A 17564-nucleotide genomic window follows, 5' to 3' on the forward strand; every position below is an offset into this window, starting at 1 on the left:
AGCATCTACCCCTTTGCTCCCCAGTTCTCTCCCACCTGATTGCAGAGACCCAACCAATATACTGCTTCAGGAAAGAAGATACGAAGGAAAACAAATCATTCCAATGTTAACAGAGCCAGGTATCCATCCCTGAAGGGATGGACTCCAAAGAATAATTGTAGTCTTAACAAAGCCAGGTACCCATCCCGGTGAGGGAAGGACGCCTTAAGTACTTTGCTAATTGCAACAGCTGTTAAGAGGGTATCAGGCAGTGCATTAAGTGACAATATGGAGAGATGGCTCTTGGTGGAGCCTGTAGGAGTGTTAGCTTACAAACGGGCAATTGGAAACAATCACAGGCTTAGCTTTTATTTGAAAGGAATGGCTTTTCAGTTACTTTGCCTTCAAGATTATTAATTGTACCACCACAGCACCATGAATTCTCCTTGACTGCCCAGACATTGGAGGGCGGTAGTATCTAATTGGTCTTTCTCTTGCTAATCCTCACCTTCACATTTCAATCTTCTGCTGCTGCCTTTTCTGGTGTGGCATCCTTTCAGTGGCTCTTGTGCATGAATAGCTGTAAAGAGTTCTTTTCCCTTTATTAGGATGTGGTTTCCAGTGCTTGCAGTCTTACTGATGTCACTGGCCTGGTGGCAGATTGGGACCTGTTAAGTTCTACCGTGCTTCTGGGCCAGGTTTTGCTTTGTAGAAAAGTATCACAAATAAATGGTTTCCCCTTCTCCATCAAGCTCAGCAGCTCATGGATGTGTGAAGTCCAAAGTGCCTCTGCCCAGCAGAAGTGACCCAGAATGGGTCACTTGGTTGGTCTTAGGTGCAGAAACCAGTGTCCAACCTTGTTCAGTCAAGGGGATCCTCGTGGAACAGAGCCTGTAGGAGTCATTACTTGGTGTCTGAGCTGCCTGCAGAGCAGTTATGACACCATGCTTCTAAACTGGACACATGCCCTATCAGTACACAGGCTCGTATTTACAGCCCCAGCTGATAGAGCAGTTCAGGAAAGCCCTGTGTAGCTTCAAGCATATCACAAACAAGAGTCTGCTGGCTGATTTTGTGCAGGAGATGGGCGTTGCTGTTCCAAGAAGAAAACATCCTATCAACATACTTGCTGTTTAAGCTGAAGGCCATACAGTGGAGTTAGTGGAGCAATATGTCCACCAGAGACCCACGGAGCGTCAGCACTCAGACACTGCCTGACTCTGTAAGTGAAAACTAAAATGATCTGAGAAAGGGAATGCGTGTGATACCAGGTATATTGAGCTGGGATAGGATGGGAGTATCCACTGCAGACCTTTTTTTAATCGAAACACATGAATGGTAGATCTCTGTGCAAGACAGTAGTGCAAGACTGTAAATATTTGGTGGGTTATTTACCTGGACCCTATGTTTTAGGATCTCAGCTTTAGGACTGCGTCCTCTGAGCCTTACTGTCTCCCCTGTGCTTATCCACCAGAGCTCTTGGTGTGCTTCGTGCTTAGTAATTCTGCTTCTTCTTTTTCTTCCTGGGGAAAGGAACTGTTTGATACACCTACCTACGTAGGTAGGTATCAGAGGTCTATCAGAGGATGCAACTTCCACAAATCCTTCTCTCACCCCCAGACACATCTTTGTGAAGTGGACTCTGGGGGGTTAGATGCATTCCACATCTCCAGTGAGAAGTGACTGCATGCAGCACACAGCTCACACAGTCATTTGGGACCTCAGTATGCTGGTTCTGCCTGTTTTCTCCAGCACCATCCTTCACTCAGCCTCTTCATTACTCCTCTTTTGCCCACCACTGAGCTGTGATCTCCTGTTCTGTTCCTCAGCCCATCACGTGCTGTTTGCTGCTGTACACCTCCCTGCCCATGTCTGCTTGGGTTACTTAAAGGAAATGTCCTGAACAGTCTGTTCTTGTTTGCAGACACGCACTGAAAGGCAGTCCCATCTGGTGGGGCTCATGCAGAGGCACTCCCCAGTCAATATGATTAATACTGCAACACAGTATGGAGGCAGCATGGACAACGCTGTGTATTTCTTGGGGGCCACAGGAGAGCATCCTTACAGGAAGGGGTCTTGTTTGAGCAAAACTGCAGAAGCCCATGAACACAACATGGTTTGCTGCAGTCCAGACATTTCTGACACTCCTATGCAAAGCTGTATGTAGCAAGAAGTTCTTACTGAGCAACCAGAAGGATTAGAGGGCATGGAGCAGTTTGTGCAAAGCATTCGGACTTAAACCTGATCTCATATCTACCCTCTCTAAGAGTCTTAGCAACATCCTGCTGTGCCAGGCCTTTCTATACTAAGCAGTATATGTATGCCCATCTTTAGGCAGAACTTGACAGAATCTTTTCTTTTCCAGAGAGGTTGTGGATGCTCCATCCCTGGAGGTGTTCAAGGCCAGGTTGGATGGGGCCCTGGGCAGCCTGGTCTTAGATATGGAGGTTGGTGGCCCTGCCTGTGGCGGAGGGGTTGGAGATTCATGATCCTTGAGGTTCCTTCCAACCCAACCATTCTATGATTCTGTGATTTTCCTAAGCCAATCCTCACAAGCCTTATTACCAGCTGCAACCATACAAAAGAGCTTCCAGAACTCCAGACCCTTTCTTTCTTCTGTTGAGCTGTACTTCTAGCAAACCACACTTTTTTCCCCCCTTACTTCAAACATTTCTATCTTGCACAAACATGAACAATATTAACTCCCCAGGTAATCTTGAAGAACAAAGACTCTGAGATAAGATTAGTTTTCCACAGAGATGTTTATAAGACTTTTTTCCCTTCCCTCCTGCTTATGAGTTTCACCCCTTGGCAGGAAGGCTGGGGATTGCATAACAGTTTAGCTACACATAATTAGAGGGCACAAAATTATATGTGAAGCAGGCATGATATCCAGTATGGGCCCACCCACAGCAAGAAGTGGATGAGGACAGAGCTTTGCAAACGAACTTTCTGATAATGCTCGTTTTCGAAGCCACTTACTGTAAGCAGAGCACTGAGCCATACAGAACCTAACTGCAGTAATGACTCTTATTTAGTTGTAACGCTTCAGTAACTTTCCCAGCATGGGCCCTTCCTGTTGGTTGGACCACCTGCTTGCCATTCCTACAATGGAGTCCTGTTCATGGCGGTGGGCTTATCCTTTTTCTTTTATAAATGATTGCTGCTTGAGTCACATTTACCCTCAAATGCTCTCCTTTCAGCAGTACTACAGGTGTTTGAAGGTGTTCCTGAAGGCAAACAATCCTCCTTTGACCAAGATTTCACATGTAAACACGTCTTTTTGAAATGTCACCTATGTTTTTGTAAGATGGTGGTTCCTAGATTACGGTATTTCCATCTTGCCTAATTTCTGCCCATAAATTGGTTTTAAACTTTGCAGCGGGGATAACGGGAGATAAAATACCTTCCAGCTTTTACTTTTTCATCTCCTATACAGACAAGCAAATGTCTAGTACTTTATATTTATACCCTAAGTCATGACATCAGTAGTCAGAAGATAACTACTAGAGCCTTGGAGGACCTTGCCCTTCTATTGTTTCTGTGATAGAGCTTCTGATTTCTTTCTTCCTTTCTTCTACTTGAAAACCTTTCTGTCACTTTGTTCTGACAAATAAACGTGCCCTTGAACCTCTGTACAAACTCCTTGGAGGCAGGAGGGTTTTCCATCTGTATACTGATTATTGAGTAGTCTTACTTCGAAGTATGTAAATCTTTCACTGGCTGAGGGTGGTGACGCACTGAACAGGTTGCCCAAGGAGGCTGTGGATGCCCCATCCCTGCAGGCATTCAAGGCCAGGCTGGATGTGGCTCTGGGCAGCCTGGTCTGCTGGTTGGCGACCCTGCACATAGCAGGGGGGTTGAAACCAGGTGATCATTGTGGTCCTTTTCAACCCAGGCCATTCTATGATTCTATGATTTGCCATGTCTTCCCCAGTAGTTGTTTAACCAAAGGGTTTTCTGCTGGGTGCACAGGCAGCTGCTCCTTCCTTCCACCCAGAGGGGTCATCAACAGCAGCACTCATCCTGCACAGGGAGTTGAGAAAGAGGCAATGCAATCCCAATGAGAAGTCTCTTTTCATAGCCGGACAGGCTTTGTGACATTCTTACCTCGCGGCCTATCAGAAGATGTTTTGTGGTTAGAAGTACTATTTTAAGTCATGCTTTCAAGGGGGCAACCCTAGGGCAAGGAGGAGCCTTATGTTTGCCTGGCGTTACAGGGTGGTTGGTGATCTGGCCTTGTACCTTCTAGACTGGTGCACATCCTTCATGTCTTTCCATAAACCAGGCCTCTGCCAGCACCACTGGGCTGCAGTATGGATGGCTGGTGAGCACTGTGCTCAACTTTGGGCCCCTCACTACAGAACAGACAGTGAGGGGTCTGGTGCACAAGTGTTATGGGGAGCTGCTGAGGGGGCTGGGATGGGTCAGCCTGGAGCAGAAGAGCTCAGGGGTGACCTCAGTGCTCCTACAGCTCCTGAAAGGAGGTTGTGGTGATGTGGGGTCAGCCTCTGCTCCCAAACCATGGTGACAGGACGAGAGGTGATGGCCTCAAGTTGTGCCACGAGGGGTTCAGGTTGAGTATTGGGAAACATTTCTTCTCATAAAGAGCAGTGCTGCAGTGGCACAGCAGCCCAGGGAGGTGGTGGGGTCACCGCCCCTGGTGGGGTTCAACGTGGGGCTGTGGCACCGAGGGACGTGGGCAGTGGGCATGGTGGGGGTGGGCTGGGTGATCTTGGAGGTCTTTCCCAACCTGAGTGATTCTGTGGTTCTACACTTGTTTGTCTCCTGACAGAATCAGAGTGCTTGGAGCTGGAGGCTCCCCGGGGTCCGCCTGACCTGGCTGTGCTTCATCCCCTTGCAGTGGGACCCCCCGAGCCGCCCATCTCCCAGAGCGGAGCTCCTCGGGGGGGACATTACGTCATGCCCCCCTTCGCGTCACTCTGACGTCACTCCACGCCCCCCCCCCACACGCTCTCCTCCCCGCTACATCGCGTTCAGCTCCGCCCTTCCCCCCTCACCACAGCCCCGGGGCGGGAGGCGGCGGCGGCGGGGGACGGGCGGGTGAGTGCCGGGCCGGGGCTGGTTGGAAGCGCCGGGTGAGGCGGGGAGGGGCGGCCGCGTTCAGACCCTCCTCACTTTCTTCTGCCCCATATGGGATTTTCCAGGACGGCCTCGCGAGTTTCTTATCTTTCTTATCACTGTAACGTTCTATCGGTAACGAATACAGGAGAGCCTACTCGCTTGGATAAACATGTTTTTGCTGTGAGGTGAGTGACAGGTGCCCGCCTGTTATGTAACGCGGAGCTCAGCGGGGATGGCTCCGACTTGCTGAATGCCAGCTCACGAGCTGCTCGTTTCCCCCCCTTTTCCCTCTCCCTTTGCTTTCAGTTACCAACGCGCAGACATTCCTGCTTCCCGGGGGATATTTGTGCTTCACCTCTCAGCACAGCTTTGCTCCACACCAATCCTATGCGCTGCCACCATTGGCTCAAAACCCATCCTTCGGATGCATCTGTCAGCTCCGGACCCCTCTTATCACAGCGTTGCAGGCAGCTCAGAATGAAGCAGATGGGAACCAAGCGATATCCCCTCCTGCTGCTCTCACCCTCGTGCTCTTTTTTTTTTTCCTTCCAGCTCTGGGACAACTCCTACTTTCTGTCTCCTTTTGATTGGCTTCCCAAGGAGGCAGTGTCCTATAAATTGCGGTCTGCTCTGTGCTTCTGCCCTATTGCCGGCTGAGGGACAGGTGAGTACAGGAGGGGAAGCATTCTGCAACGTGTATAGTCCTTGAAATTAGCATTGCTTGTTGGTTTAAATTAATGGGGTGGGGGGGAAATAACTGCAGTGTTTCAACATGGGCAGCCTGGTCTGGTGGTTGGCGACCCTGCAAATAACAGAGGGGTTGAAACCAGATGATCATCGTGGTCCTTTTCAACCCAGGCCATTCTATAATTCTATCAGCAGCTAATTACTCCATTTCCACTCTTATATTTAAAATAGGAAGGAATGCATGACATAGGTAGCATTGTTGCATTAAGTTCTGCTGCCTGGTTAACCAAAGGGTTTTCTTTGTCTGGTGTAGAATGTTTACAGCTCATTTGGGCCTGCCTGAACTTGCCCATGGATTCCCCTGTTAAGCCTGTGTGTTTATCCTGTGAGTGCATTTGGAGAATCTAATTCAGTGAGTGGGAAACTGACCTGATCCCACTGTGGCATTGTCAATAGCAACTAATTTTAGTTAGTGTACTCTGCAACCAGAGCTCAAAATGCAAAATGCTGCTTCAGGTACTGTCAGGGAAAAGGTTATGGATCAGGCATCCTATGAGGCCTTCTTTTTGCAAGGCTGAAGTTCAGCTTTGTGTCCCTCAGGCCTTTCCGTGCAGGGCTGCCTTCCAGTGCAGCACTGTAAGCTGAACTGTGCTCATCAACGCTAGAGAATCAAGGTAGAAGAGAGGTCTCACAGCCTCTTGGATAGCAATGAGTCACATCTGAGATTAAGTCCAGGAACAGTGTTCAAATAACAGGACTCCTTCAAGTGCCAGAAAACTCCCCACCTTCTGTATTGCCGTAAGTGAAAAGAGCACCCTAGTTAATTAGTTGTTTGCTTGCCTGTGCTTATTGTGAATTGGTGCTAGAAGATACCTACAGCAATTAGCTGGTGTCATTTCTTGTTATGGCCTTCCGTCTTCCCATAGTTCTTGCTTATATGTGCAACAGGAAGGGAACGTAACTGACAACATAATCTCAAGCAAGCAACGTTTTGGAGAAGACAGTTAAAAGTCTGAAGGATTTTAAGGATAGAATTCTGCATTTGCTGTCTGTTGCTTGAAATCATGGTTTCTAGCATGAAAAGGCTTAAATTTGAACTGGATTCTATGTTCGTTATACTGGAGCCTGTGCTGGAGCTGTGAATATTTTCTTGTGCTCTCTCTGGTGAATACATTACCTCTATTCATCTTCCTTCCCAGGCTGCTTCCAGCAGACGTGGCTGTGGGTTGGCACATCAGCTGGGGTTTGGATTGCATCAGGCCTCTTTAAAGAGTGTTCTAAAGGAGTGTTTAAAAAGCTGAGCGTGGCTGAGTCATTTGTGACTGATGTTTTCTCCTGTTCTCACAGTGTGCTTGAAGAAGGAAGATGCCAATAGTCAGAAACGTGAGCAGAGCTGTCAGCCAGCTGCTACAAAGCCCTGCTTGTGGATGTGGGGTTTCCATCGTGCCTGTTCGATGCATTGGCATCTCACCCCGCCAGGTGGCCTCTGATGCTAGCTTTCACTCGGTTTCTTTTTCCGAGTCTGATCATCCTCGGGTGCTAATTACAGGTCAGCATTCCTATCGTAACTGTATGCCTGCTCCAGGAATTCCCCACTCCCCTCCTTTCTCCCCACTGAGCAGAATAATGGGAGCAAAGATATTCAGAGCAAAAAATAATAAAAAACTTTCTGGAATTTTTATGGTCCCATGTGAATCCCCCATGTGTAGGGGGGGGTGGGTTGGATGCAATAATCTCTACTAGAGGTCCCTTCCAACACCTGCAGTACCGTGATTCTGTGCACTTGCTTCCAATTTTTATTCCAGAAATCTACTAAAAACAGTTGAGTTTTAAGCTGTTCTCAAGGAAAACATGCTGATTCTGAGAAGAGAATGAGGTCAGGGTGACCTCATTACAGCCTTTCAGTACCTAAAGGGAGCCTACAAACAGGAGGGGAGCCAAATCTTTACAAGGGTAGATAACAGCAGGACAAGGGGAAATGGTTTTAAGTTGAAGGAGGGAAGATTTAGGTTGGACATCAGGGGGAAGTTCTTTACTGTGAGAGTGGTGAGGAGCCCAGAGAGGCTGTGGATGCCCCATCCCTGGAGGTGTTCAAGGCCAGGTTGGATGGGGCCCTGGGCAGCCTGGGCTGGTATGAAATGTGGAGGTTGGTGGCCCTGCCTGTGGCAGGGGGGTTGGAGCTTCATGATCCTTGGGGTCTCTTCCAACCTGGGCCATTCTATGATTCTCAGAAGAGACATAGCACACATTTCTGATGTGATGCATGTCATACCGGGCTGCTGTGTTTCAATACTACTTCTCTGTTTTGTTTCCTGTGTGTTGTCTTTTAGGTGGGCTTGGCCAGCTCGGTGTGGGACTTGCGAAGCTCCTCAGGTATGCCATGATTCTTTGACTCAGTAGTAGTGAGGCATTCAAACTTGAGTCACAACTTGGAGAAGTGATAATTTTCAGGGAAGCATTTAAAAGAATCCTGGTGAGAAATGCAGAGTTTTTTGCTGCTTGGTTTTGTACATAACCTTAAACTTCTACCTGTTTTTTTAATTTCTGTACTTGGTTTGTGTTCACTGATGCACTTTGTGTGTATGTTGGTCATGGTTCCCAAAATAGTTTTGTCTGAGAGGCTGACCACTGAGTTCAGCTTGTTCCTGGTTCAATGACAGTATTCACAACCAATATCCTCAGAGTGTGGACAGCCAAATAAGGCTGTGTTTCACTGCCCAGGAGAAAAAGGTTGGGATTTTATATGGGTGCTATGGGAGAGGAAAGGAGTATAAACATCCACGTGAAAAAAGCAAGAACTTTGCTAACTGCCCAGCAGCTGCACTTAACTACTGCTAACCTTTTTCTCTATGAAAGTTTCAGTTAAGCTGCCTCAGGAATAAGATGCCCTGCTTAGTGCAGTGCAAATAGAAATAAAACTTCCTTCAAGATTATGTACCCTAATATTTTATAATTGACAAAAGATGGGCTGATGCAGCAGGAATAGTAGTAAATACAAAGTGTATCCCTTCTATTTCTTTCTGTTCCCCCACCTCACACACACATGTACCTTATTTTTTCATGGTATCTTTCCAAAATTCTACAAGCTCTCATCGCTGTCCATATACTCACTACTCAGCTCCAGGGTGTAATTTGTATGCAGGCAGTGTTTGGACTGATAAAAGGAAGCCAACATGCTGCATTTGATGCCATGCTGCAGTTCGAATGTTTTCAACCATTTCTATGATATACTTAAAATCATGCAAATAATGGAAGGCTGCACTGTACTCCTATTCCATTAGACTTGCTTTCCCAGACTGTGCTGATTAGAACAGTACAAGGCTGAGATGACTTTATCAGTTCTATTTACCTTGCTGATAGGAAAACAGCTGCTGTTACAGCACACCCAGTGGCTTTTTGGTGCCTATGGGGGAGTAGATTTTCTGGATACAATTTTCAGCAAGAGGAGGGCAGGAAGGACTTTTCTCAAATCATTTTCTGAAAGACTGATGTGTCTTTCAGTAGAAAAACTACTAGAACTGGTTAACTTATTTCCTGAGACACTATATTGATACTAAAGAGAAAGTGGTGGGGGTTTGTTTTGCTTTAGTAGAGCAACTGATGTCACCGAAGAATTTGTTTTCCTTCTGATATTGCTCCTGCTAACCAGAATAGCAGAAGAGCAACTAATGAATTACTGTGAAGGCTGTGGACTCACTGTACCATCTGGGTATTTCTCTACAGGAAACGATTTGGAAAGAACAATGTGATCTTGTCTGACATTCGGAAGCCAGCGGATCACGTTTTTTATAGTGGTGAGTGCCTGGGGGAGCAGATGGAAAAATAACACTGACTTTACCAAAGTCTAAATGATGTGTGGCTTACTGAGCAAATGGCAGTTTGAAACTTCTGGATAGTGCCTTCCTGTTCTGAAATCTTGCCCAGGCATGGATTTCATCTATTAGTTACTCCCTCTTTCTAAGTAATTTTCCTCTGAATTTATTTTACTGTCTCTTTGCCACTTTGTTGACCAGGGTAAGTGTTCAGATCAAATTGCAGTTGGCTTTTGGGCTCCTGCTGTAAAAATAAATGTTTATTCTTTTGGAGGGAACAAGTTGTAAGTGAAATTTCTGCTTTGTTCCTCCATTTTGAGGCAATTTAGATGATAAGTTGAGTCCAAAAAACATATTCTACACTCTTCTGTTTCCATTAAACTTGAATAGATTCTTTCTCATCACAGCTTAATAATATGTAAATATTTGAATAGGAAATACTGACTGTTTCCTTTTCTCATGCTATTGGCTGGGTAAAACAGGGGTTCTTGAGTCAATCTATTAAGGAGAAGGTGGCAGTTCACCTTAATTTCTCTTTTCTATTTCCTGACGTACTGGCTGCTGTTGGTACCACAGGTCCTTTTTGCTGTGCAGTCAAATCCCAAATAGAGGAGTGGAAGAGAACCAATCTGAGTTTCATCTTGAGCTCGTCTTGACTTCCATGCTTCTTGGTGCTCACTTTCCTTCTGGCTCCATTCTTCTAGGCCCTTTCATCTACTCGGACATCTTGGACTACAAGAATCTACGTGAGATAGTGGTGAATAATCGCATAACGTGGCTCTTCCACTACAGTGCTTTGCTCAGTGCTGTTGGAGAAGCAAACGTCCCCTTGGCCAGAGCTGTAAATATTACTGGTATGTGACAAGGGTTTCAAATTCGTGATTCCTAAGGCTTCCTGTAGAGGCCTGAGAAAGTGCAGTGGGTGTTCTGATAAAACTTTATATTGTTCCAGGTTTACACAACGTTTTGGATATTGCAGCTGAGCATAATTTGCGACTCTTTGTTCCAAGCACGATTGGAGCCTTTGGGCCCACCTCTCCCCGAGATCCAACTCCTGATCTCTGCATTCAGAGACCAAGGACCATCTATGGTGTCTCCAAGGTTCATGCTGAACTGATGGGAGAGGTGAGAACTTGTCTTCTTTCATTAAAGTTCTGGGAAAATTTCATTGATTTGTAGTGGATATATTAATGTGTGTATATACATACTATATAGATGGTATGTGTATATATTACATATAGTACTCTATAGTAGTCTGAGGCAGCAGGAAAAGGTATTTTTGAAATTTTTTAGGAATAAGCACTAAGAATTAGGAACTGGCCAGTTTGACTTTAATACCATTTATTTCCCTGATTCTTTCGACTTTGTCCTCTCTTCCTTATCTGCCAATGTGAATGACACTGCATAAATGAAAGCATACAAAGCATTGGGAAAGCACTGTAGACAATGGTGACTTTTACCAAAAAAGTAAACAAATGAAAAAAACCCCCTCACTTCTGCACAGTCAAAGCCATGAAAGTCTGTACAGGCATAACTTGCACTGGCACAGGCTGCCCAGAGAGATGGTGGTGCCAAATCCCTGTAGACAGCCAAGGTCAGGCTGGATGGGCTCTGAGCACTGATGGAGCTGTGAGTGTCCCTGCTCACTGCAGGGAGTGGGAAGAGATGGCCTTTAAAAGTCCCTTGCAATCTAAACCATTCTATGATTCTATGAACTTCTCTATTGGCTTTGTATGAGAAACTTCTGAATGCTGGATCTAGGCTCTATGGTAAAAGGCAATCCATATGGAATTAGGTGATCTTAAAGGTCCCTTCCAACCCAAGGCATTCTGTGATCTTACTGATGTGGATGAAAACTAGAAGAGGACAGGCAGTCAGCTCAGCTACCTGACAGGGAGTGTAGACTGTTCAGTAATTCCTTTTCTTTCTCCCCTGTAAAGGAAAGTTTACGGAATGAAGGTTTATCCTGTGGGAGATTGTTCCTGTGGAAGCAATGAGCTGTAAGGCCTAGCTTTGTTGTGTGAAACTGTGTGCTTCTCTCCTCCCTCTGTAGTACTACCATTACCGATATGGCCTCGACTTTCGCTGCCTGAGGTACCCAGGAATCATATCTGCCGACTCTCAGCCTGGTGGGGGAACAACTGGTAAGTGGTTTGTGTGTATTTCTCAGTGTTGCAGACAAGAGCAGCAAATCCATAAACCAATGGAGTCATTTTTAATCTGTTTATAGAATTTAATAAAGCATCTGTGTAAAGATTCTGTTTCAACTGGAAATTGTGACAGTACTCTTGTCCACTGCAACCTTAGGGTGTACTTTGGTAGTCTTTACCTATAAGCACTGTCTGAGAGAGTTTGGCTTAGTTATGCTCATTGTGAGACCATTTTATTTAAAAAAAAAAAAGAATAAATTCCAATCTGCTGTATTGCTGCGATGTGCAAATGCTAGAGTGACTTCAAGACAATTTGAGATGGCTTCTTGTATTCTGCTGCATCTTGTAAATCAAACACTGCTGGGTTTTAGATGGGAGACTGGAGGTAAACTAGTCAGGCTGAGGGAGCTGGACTTCTTCAGCCTGGAGAAGAGAAGGCTGTGGGGTGACCTCATTGCAGCCTTTCAGTACCTAAAGGGAGCCTATAAACAGGAGGGGAGTCAATTTTTTGCAAGGGTAGATAATGGCAGGACAAGGGGAAATGGTTTTAAGTTGAGGGAGGGAAGACTTAGGTTGGATATCAGGGGGAAGCTCTTCCCTATGAGAGTGGTGAGGTGTTGGAACAGCTGCCCAGAGAGGCTGTGGATGCCCTGTCCATCCCTGGAAGTGTTCAAGGCCAGGTTGGATGGGGCACTGGGCAGCCTGGGCTGGTATTACATGTGAAGGTTGGTGGCCCTGCCTGTGTTGAGGGGGTGTTGGAGCTTCATGATCCTCAGGGTCCCTTCCAACCCAACCGTTCTGTGATTCGATTATAATGTGAAGATTGTTGACTGTCACAATGTGAACAACAGACAAAGGCAGATACACACATCTATTCTACTTTTCTACAGATTATGCTGTCCAGATTTTCCACGATGCCATTAAGACTGGCAAATTTGAGTGCAACTTAAAGCCGGACACACGCCTTCCTATGATGTACATTGATGACTGCTTGAAAGCAACTCTAGAGGTCATGGAGGCCCCTGCAGAGGCACTGAGCATGAGGACATACAACATCAGTGCCATGAGCTTCACTCCTGAAGAGCTGGCACAAGAGGTACAGAAGCACGTTCCTGAGCTTCAGGTGACCTACAATGTGGACACGGTCAGGCAGGCAATAGGTGGGTATTGCTTTCTGGGCAGCAGGTAAAAGGGGAAATCATTGGGTTGCTGTACGTCAAGAACAAAAGTGTTTTCCTTTGAGACTCTTGGAAATGTCTACTATAAAGTTCAAGTCTTATGGTCTAGAAATGAGCTTTAGTAGTTCAAATGACCAGTGATGATACACCTTGGAGTTTAAAGATATTTTTTAAAGGACTTGGGGGTCCTGGTGGATGAGAAGCTGGATGTGAGCCAGCAGTGTGCACTTGCAGCCCGGAAGGCCAACTGTGTTCTGTGCTGCATTAAAAAAGGGGTGGCCAGCAGGGAGAGGGAGGTGATTGTGCCCCTCTACTCAGCTCTTGTGAGGCCCCATCTGGAGTGCTGCATCCAGGCATGGGGCCCCCAGTACAGGAAGGATGTGGAGCTCTTGGAGTGGGTCCAGAGGAGGGCCACTAAGATGATCAGGGGGCTGGAGCACCTCTCCTATGAGGAAAGGTTGAGGGAACTGGGCTTGTTTAGCTTGGAGAAGAGAAGACTGTGGGGAGACCTTATTGTGGCCTTCCAGTACTTGAAGGGAGAATATAAACAGGAGGGGGAACTGCTGTTTACGATGGTGGATAGTGACAGGACAAGGGGGAATGGTTTGAAACTGAGACAGGGGAGGTTTAGGTTGGATATTCGGAGGGAGTCTTTCCCCCAGAGGGTGGTGACGCACTGAACAGGTTGCCCAAGGAGGCTGTGGATGCCCCATCCCTGGAGGCATTCAAGGCCAGGCTGGATGTGGCTCTGGGCAGCCTGGTCTGCTGGTTGGCAACCCTGCAAATAGCAGGGGGTTGGAAATGGATGATCACTGTGGTCCTTTTCACCAGGCCTTTCTATGATTTTTCTTAAACCTTATGCTCATTGTTTCTTGTTCTTTTTACTGCAGCTGACAGCTGGCCAATGAACTTTGATGACAGCAATGCCCGGAGAGACTGGGGTTGGAAACATGATTATGACCTCCCTGAATTGGTGTCTACAATGTTTAGCTTCCTTGGGTCTGATTCCAGGATTGCTCAAGCTAACTGAAATATTTTGTCAGATGTTTCCAGATTTCCACAGAGGACCAGGAAGAAATGGCTAAATCAGTTCTATAGTTTTGAGTCTTAGAGCATGTCAATTATTAGTTTTCCTAAGTAGCAATGGAGTTGGGCAGAATTATACTGTAGCTGGAGTGTCCTGTTAGACACACAACATCATTAGGAGCTGTCTCCAAGTAAAGCACCCATGATACAGAGTTCTAGAACTTTCATATTCAAGCAAGTAGGAACAAAAAGCATGTACTCTTGGCTGATGAATCTCCAGTCATTCTTTCTGCCTCATATCCAGCAAGCAACATGGGGCAATGCTGTCAAACCTGATGTTTCAGGAACATCCCGCTGTGTTAAAAATGGTTTTTCCATTTCCCTAGTGGAGGTTATTAGATCATAGTAAGATATGATCCTTTCCTCTCTGCTTACAAAAGAGAGAAATGTGCTATTTGATGTTTCCAAATTGCAGGCAGGGTTTTTGCAACTCTAGTTTGAAGTCAAATTTTGGTTAGTATTTCATATTCATATATATATATTACTGTATAAACATACCATTCTCTATATGTAGGACATACGAAGTAACATTATTCTTACAATGCCTATAAATGTGAAGAGGAATAAAACTTGAATTCTCTTTGTGCTTTAAAAATGACAGGGTTTACAAGCTAAGCTTTTCCTATTATTTCAAAACTCTGCTGCCATCAGTTTAACCTCAGTAGATCCAAAATACAGAAAGCTGTTATGTTTATGAGAATCCAGGGTATATTTCAAGAAGACAGTGCCCAGGAGTGGGGTTATTGTTAATTATTGCTACTTCTGGTCATCCCACTTGTTTGCTATGCTAGCATTATGACATGCTGCCTAGAGCAAGTTCTGAGTTGGGCTGATGATGGAGACTTATTTACATTAGTCAGGTTGACCTTTGAGATCTGTTCATGTTGGCTGCTTTTTCTGTATGTGCTGCAGATGTATTTGTAGATGCTATTTATGTGCGACTGTCATATGCTTCTGTTCTTTAGAGAGGATTCCAGAGGTGGAAACCATCTCCTAGCTACAGTTAAGGCCTGTTCTGCTCATTGAGTTTAATGCACAGGAGATTCTGGGATTAACAAGGGAATCTTAGTAGAAGGATGCAGAGAAGATGTGTCTATCCAAAAGCTACTTATGAGACTTTGAAAGTGAGAAATGACAGACTGGAGAGACAGGAAAGCCTTTTAAGGTAAAACAGCACTCTTGCATCTGGGCCATGGGCTACTATAGGAATAGTATGCCTTGAGAAACAACATCTGGGAACTTGGATTGTATTTTACTTTCTCAAAGAAAAGATATCTTTCATTTCCAAAATAACTGGAAATTCCCTAGATGAAGCCCTCCATCTATTTTGTCTCGTATACTCCAGTTGCCCATGTAGGAATTACACTCAATATTTTCTTGTCTACGTCGTTCACTAAGTTTTCTTTGACAAGGCTTTGGTAACTGAGAGTCTGCTACAGTCTGTAACCCTGCAGTGTTTCTTCAGTTAGTGGCTAACTGACATGACCTGATTGCTGCCTCTTTATGAGGGAATCTACATACTGCAGGGGAAATGGTTTTCACCATATCATCTTGGTTTGAAGGTTGCTTTCATGAGAAAACCAAGTATCATTTTAAACACTTAAAGTTGTATCTCTTGGTTTTGTATGTATCTTACTGCTTTATCTGTTGGCAAAGTGTGCATTTCCCAGGTACTGAAGCTGAAAACCCTCTAGGGTTGTGGCCTGTTCTTAAAACTTGCTTTATAATGTTTACATTTCTGAAAAAGGCAAGTTTGAAAATGTTCACCACTGTTGTAGCTCTCGTGTTGTTCAAGTGTAATATTTGGCCCAATGGGCCAGCGAAGTTGGGTTTATTCATACCATCCAAGAACAGCTTGACTCTGGTTTTGTCCTCTAGCATGCTAAAACAAGAGTGTCTGCCATTAAACTGTGACACTGATCCATCAGATGAAGGGCTTTAAAGGATTTAAATAGTTTTGTCCATTCTAGTCCTTAAATCAGTGCCAGGGGACTCCTTGTTGCCTCCATTCCATGGAATCAGACCCATCAACAGCTCTTTGGCTGGTTTCATTTCTTTAGTTCAGAGAAAGTGATGGGGTCCCACTCTACTCACCCCTGTTCAGAGCTCTAGTTAATGCTAAAAGGGGTGAAGAACAAAAAATACTCTTTCTTCTGAAGTAAGCTGTCCTTCACTGTGGCATTGTACAGAAGCTTTAAGTTGTTAAAGCGCAGGTGAAAATCAGACCTCTGGCATTGTCAATAGTGTGTTGTCTACCAAAAATTGCTGACTAATTTAGGAGCACTCTGGTTTTTAACCTGTGACCAACGATGCCCGTGTTTTCTTTTTGCATATCTCCCCTGTAACTTCTGTTGTGACAATGCTACAGTGTTTTCTGTACTAAACCAGTTTGATGTGGTACGAAGTGTATGACTTTTTCTACCAGTTTGGAGCCTGACTTCTGGGCTTAGACTTCTCCCATGACATTTGAGTGTTGCGGCTGTTACCTATTCAGGAAAAAAAAAAAAAAGATGTTAGGAATATTTTTTTTCAAATACTGCAAACTGTGGGTGATGCCTACTTTAATAAAGTTCTATACAGATGTCTTTGCTTTGTCATCCTTGGTTAGATCACATAGGTACTGTGATCCACGTTGTAGAAGGATGCTGGTAAGCACTGAAGGCTTTCCTTTTGCTGCAGAAGTGGTGGATAATTTGAAGCAGAGATTCATCCCGAGGCCGTCTATGCAGTGAGGCCGTCTATGCAGTGAGGCCGTCTATGCAGTGAGGCCGTCTATGCAGTGAGGCCGTCTATGCAGTGAGGCCGTCTATGCAGGCATTTGTATGTACACTTTCTGCTGATTATTCCTATTGCTCTGTACAGTAGGCAGTTGGTCCCAAGCAGGTACAACATGTTTACCCTTTTAACATCAACAAGCCACTAGGCAGATATCTGGGCTGTGCATTGTAGGTAGGTGGCTGTAGTCCAAACAGTTTGGGTTTCAGATTTTCTTCTGTCACTTTTAGACTTCCAACCCCTTTTGTAGGGTATGGAAAGCCAGTTGGCCCATGCTCAGTTGTGTTTCTTCTTATCTCTGCATCTTCAAAATCACAAAAAAGTAGCAGTGTTCTGATAGAGATAGCTTTAGATCACTGTTCTAAAGGGAGGTGGGAGGCAAATGGATGAGGCCAGGCTCTTCTTGGTGCTGCATAGCAATAGCACAAGGAGCAATGGCCTAAAACTTGTACATAGGAAGTTCTGTACAAACGTGCAGAAGAACTTCTTTACCATAAGGGTGAGGGAGCACTGGCACAGGCTGCCCAGAGAGGTGGTGGAGTCTCCTTCTATGGAGATATCCAAGACCCATCTGGATGCTGACCTGTATGACCTATTGTAGGAAACTGCTTTAGCAGGGAGTTGGATTCAGTGGTCTCTTCCAACCCCTGCAGGGCTGTGATACTGTAATTACCCTTCAGATCTTAAAGCAGACCCTGCAAAAAAAAACTATTTTTGTTTGCAGTCTGCTCTGTTATTCAGAGATTTGAGAGCATGTGACCTTGAAAAACAAAAGCCTCATAACCTTTTTACTTTTAATTCTCATATTTACT

At 45.3% G+C, this 17564-nt stretch overlaps 1 protein-coding gene across 8 annotated transcripts; it reads left to right on the forward strand.

Moving 5' to 3' along the window:
- The first annotated feature begins 1114 nt into the window (after positions 1 to 1114).
- TDH lies at positions 1115 to 16562 on the forward strand. 8 transcript variants are annotated; one of them, XM_046939248.1, is made up of 11 exons: positions 1115 to 1201; positions 2345 to 5043; positions 5617 to 5728; positions 7099 to 7300; positions 8082 to 8124; positions 9475 to 9545; positions 10268 to 10417; positions 10516 to 10688; positions 11617 to 11707; positions 12604 to 12873; positions 13782 to 16562. In XM_046939248.1, exons 4-11 carry the CDS (start codon positions 7117 to 7119, stop codon positions 13919 to 13921), a joined length of 1122 nt encoding a protein of 373 aa, XP_046795204.1. In that variant the 5' UTR covers positions 1115 to 1201; positions 2345 to 5043; positions 5617 to 5728; positions 7099 to 7116; the 3' UTR covers positions 13922 to 16562. The 8 variants fall into 8 exon arrangements, with proteins under 8 accessions (XP_046795204.1, XP_046795205.1, XP_046795203.1 ...); XM_046939249.1 differs by having other exon boundaries at positions 4775 to 5043; XM_046939247.1 differs by lacking the exon at positions 2345 to 5043 and adding an exon at positions 5148 to 5249 and having other exon boundaries at positions 5371 to 5728.
- Positions 16563 to 17564: the final 1002 nt, after the last annotated feature.

The sequence above is a fragment of the Gallus gallus genome, chromosome 3 (assembly GCF_016699485.2).
Source record: "Gallus gallus isolate bGalGal1 chromosome 3, bGalGal1.mat.broiler.GRCg7b, whole genome shotgun sequence".
NCBI classification, from domain to species: domain Eukaryota; kingdom Metazoa; phylum Chordata; class Aves; order Galliformes; family Phasianidae; genus Gallus; species Gallus gallus.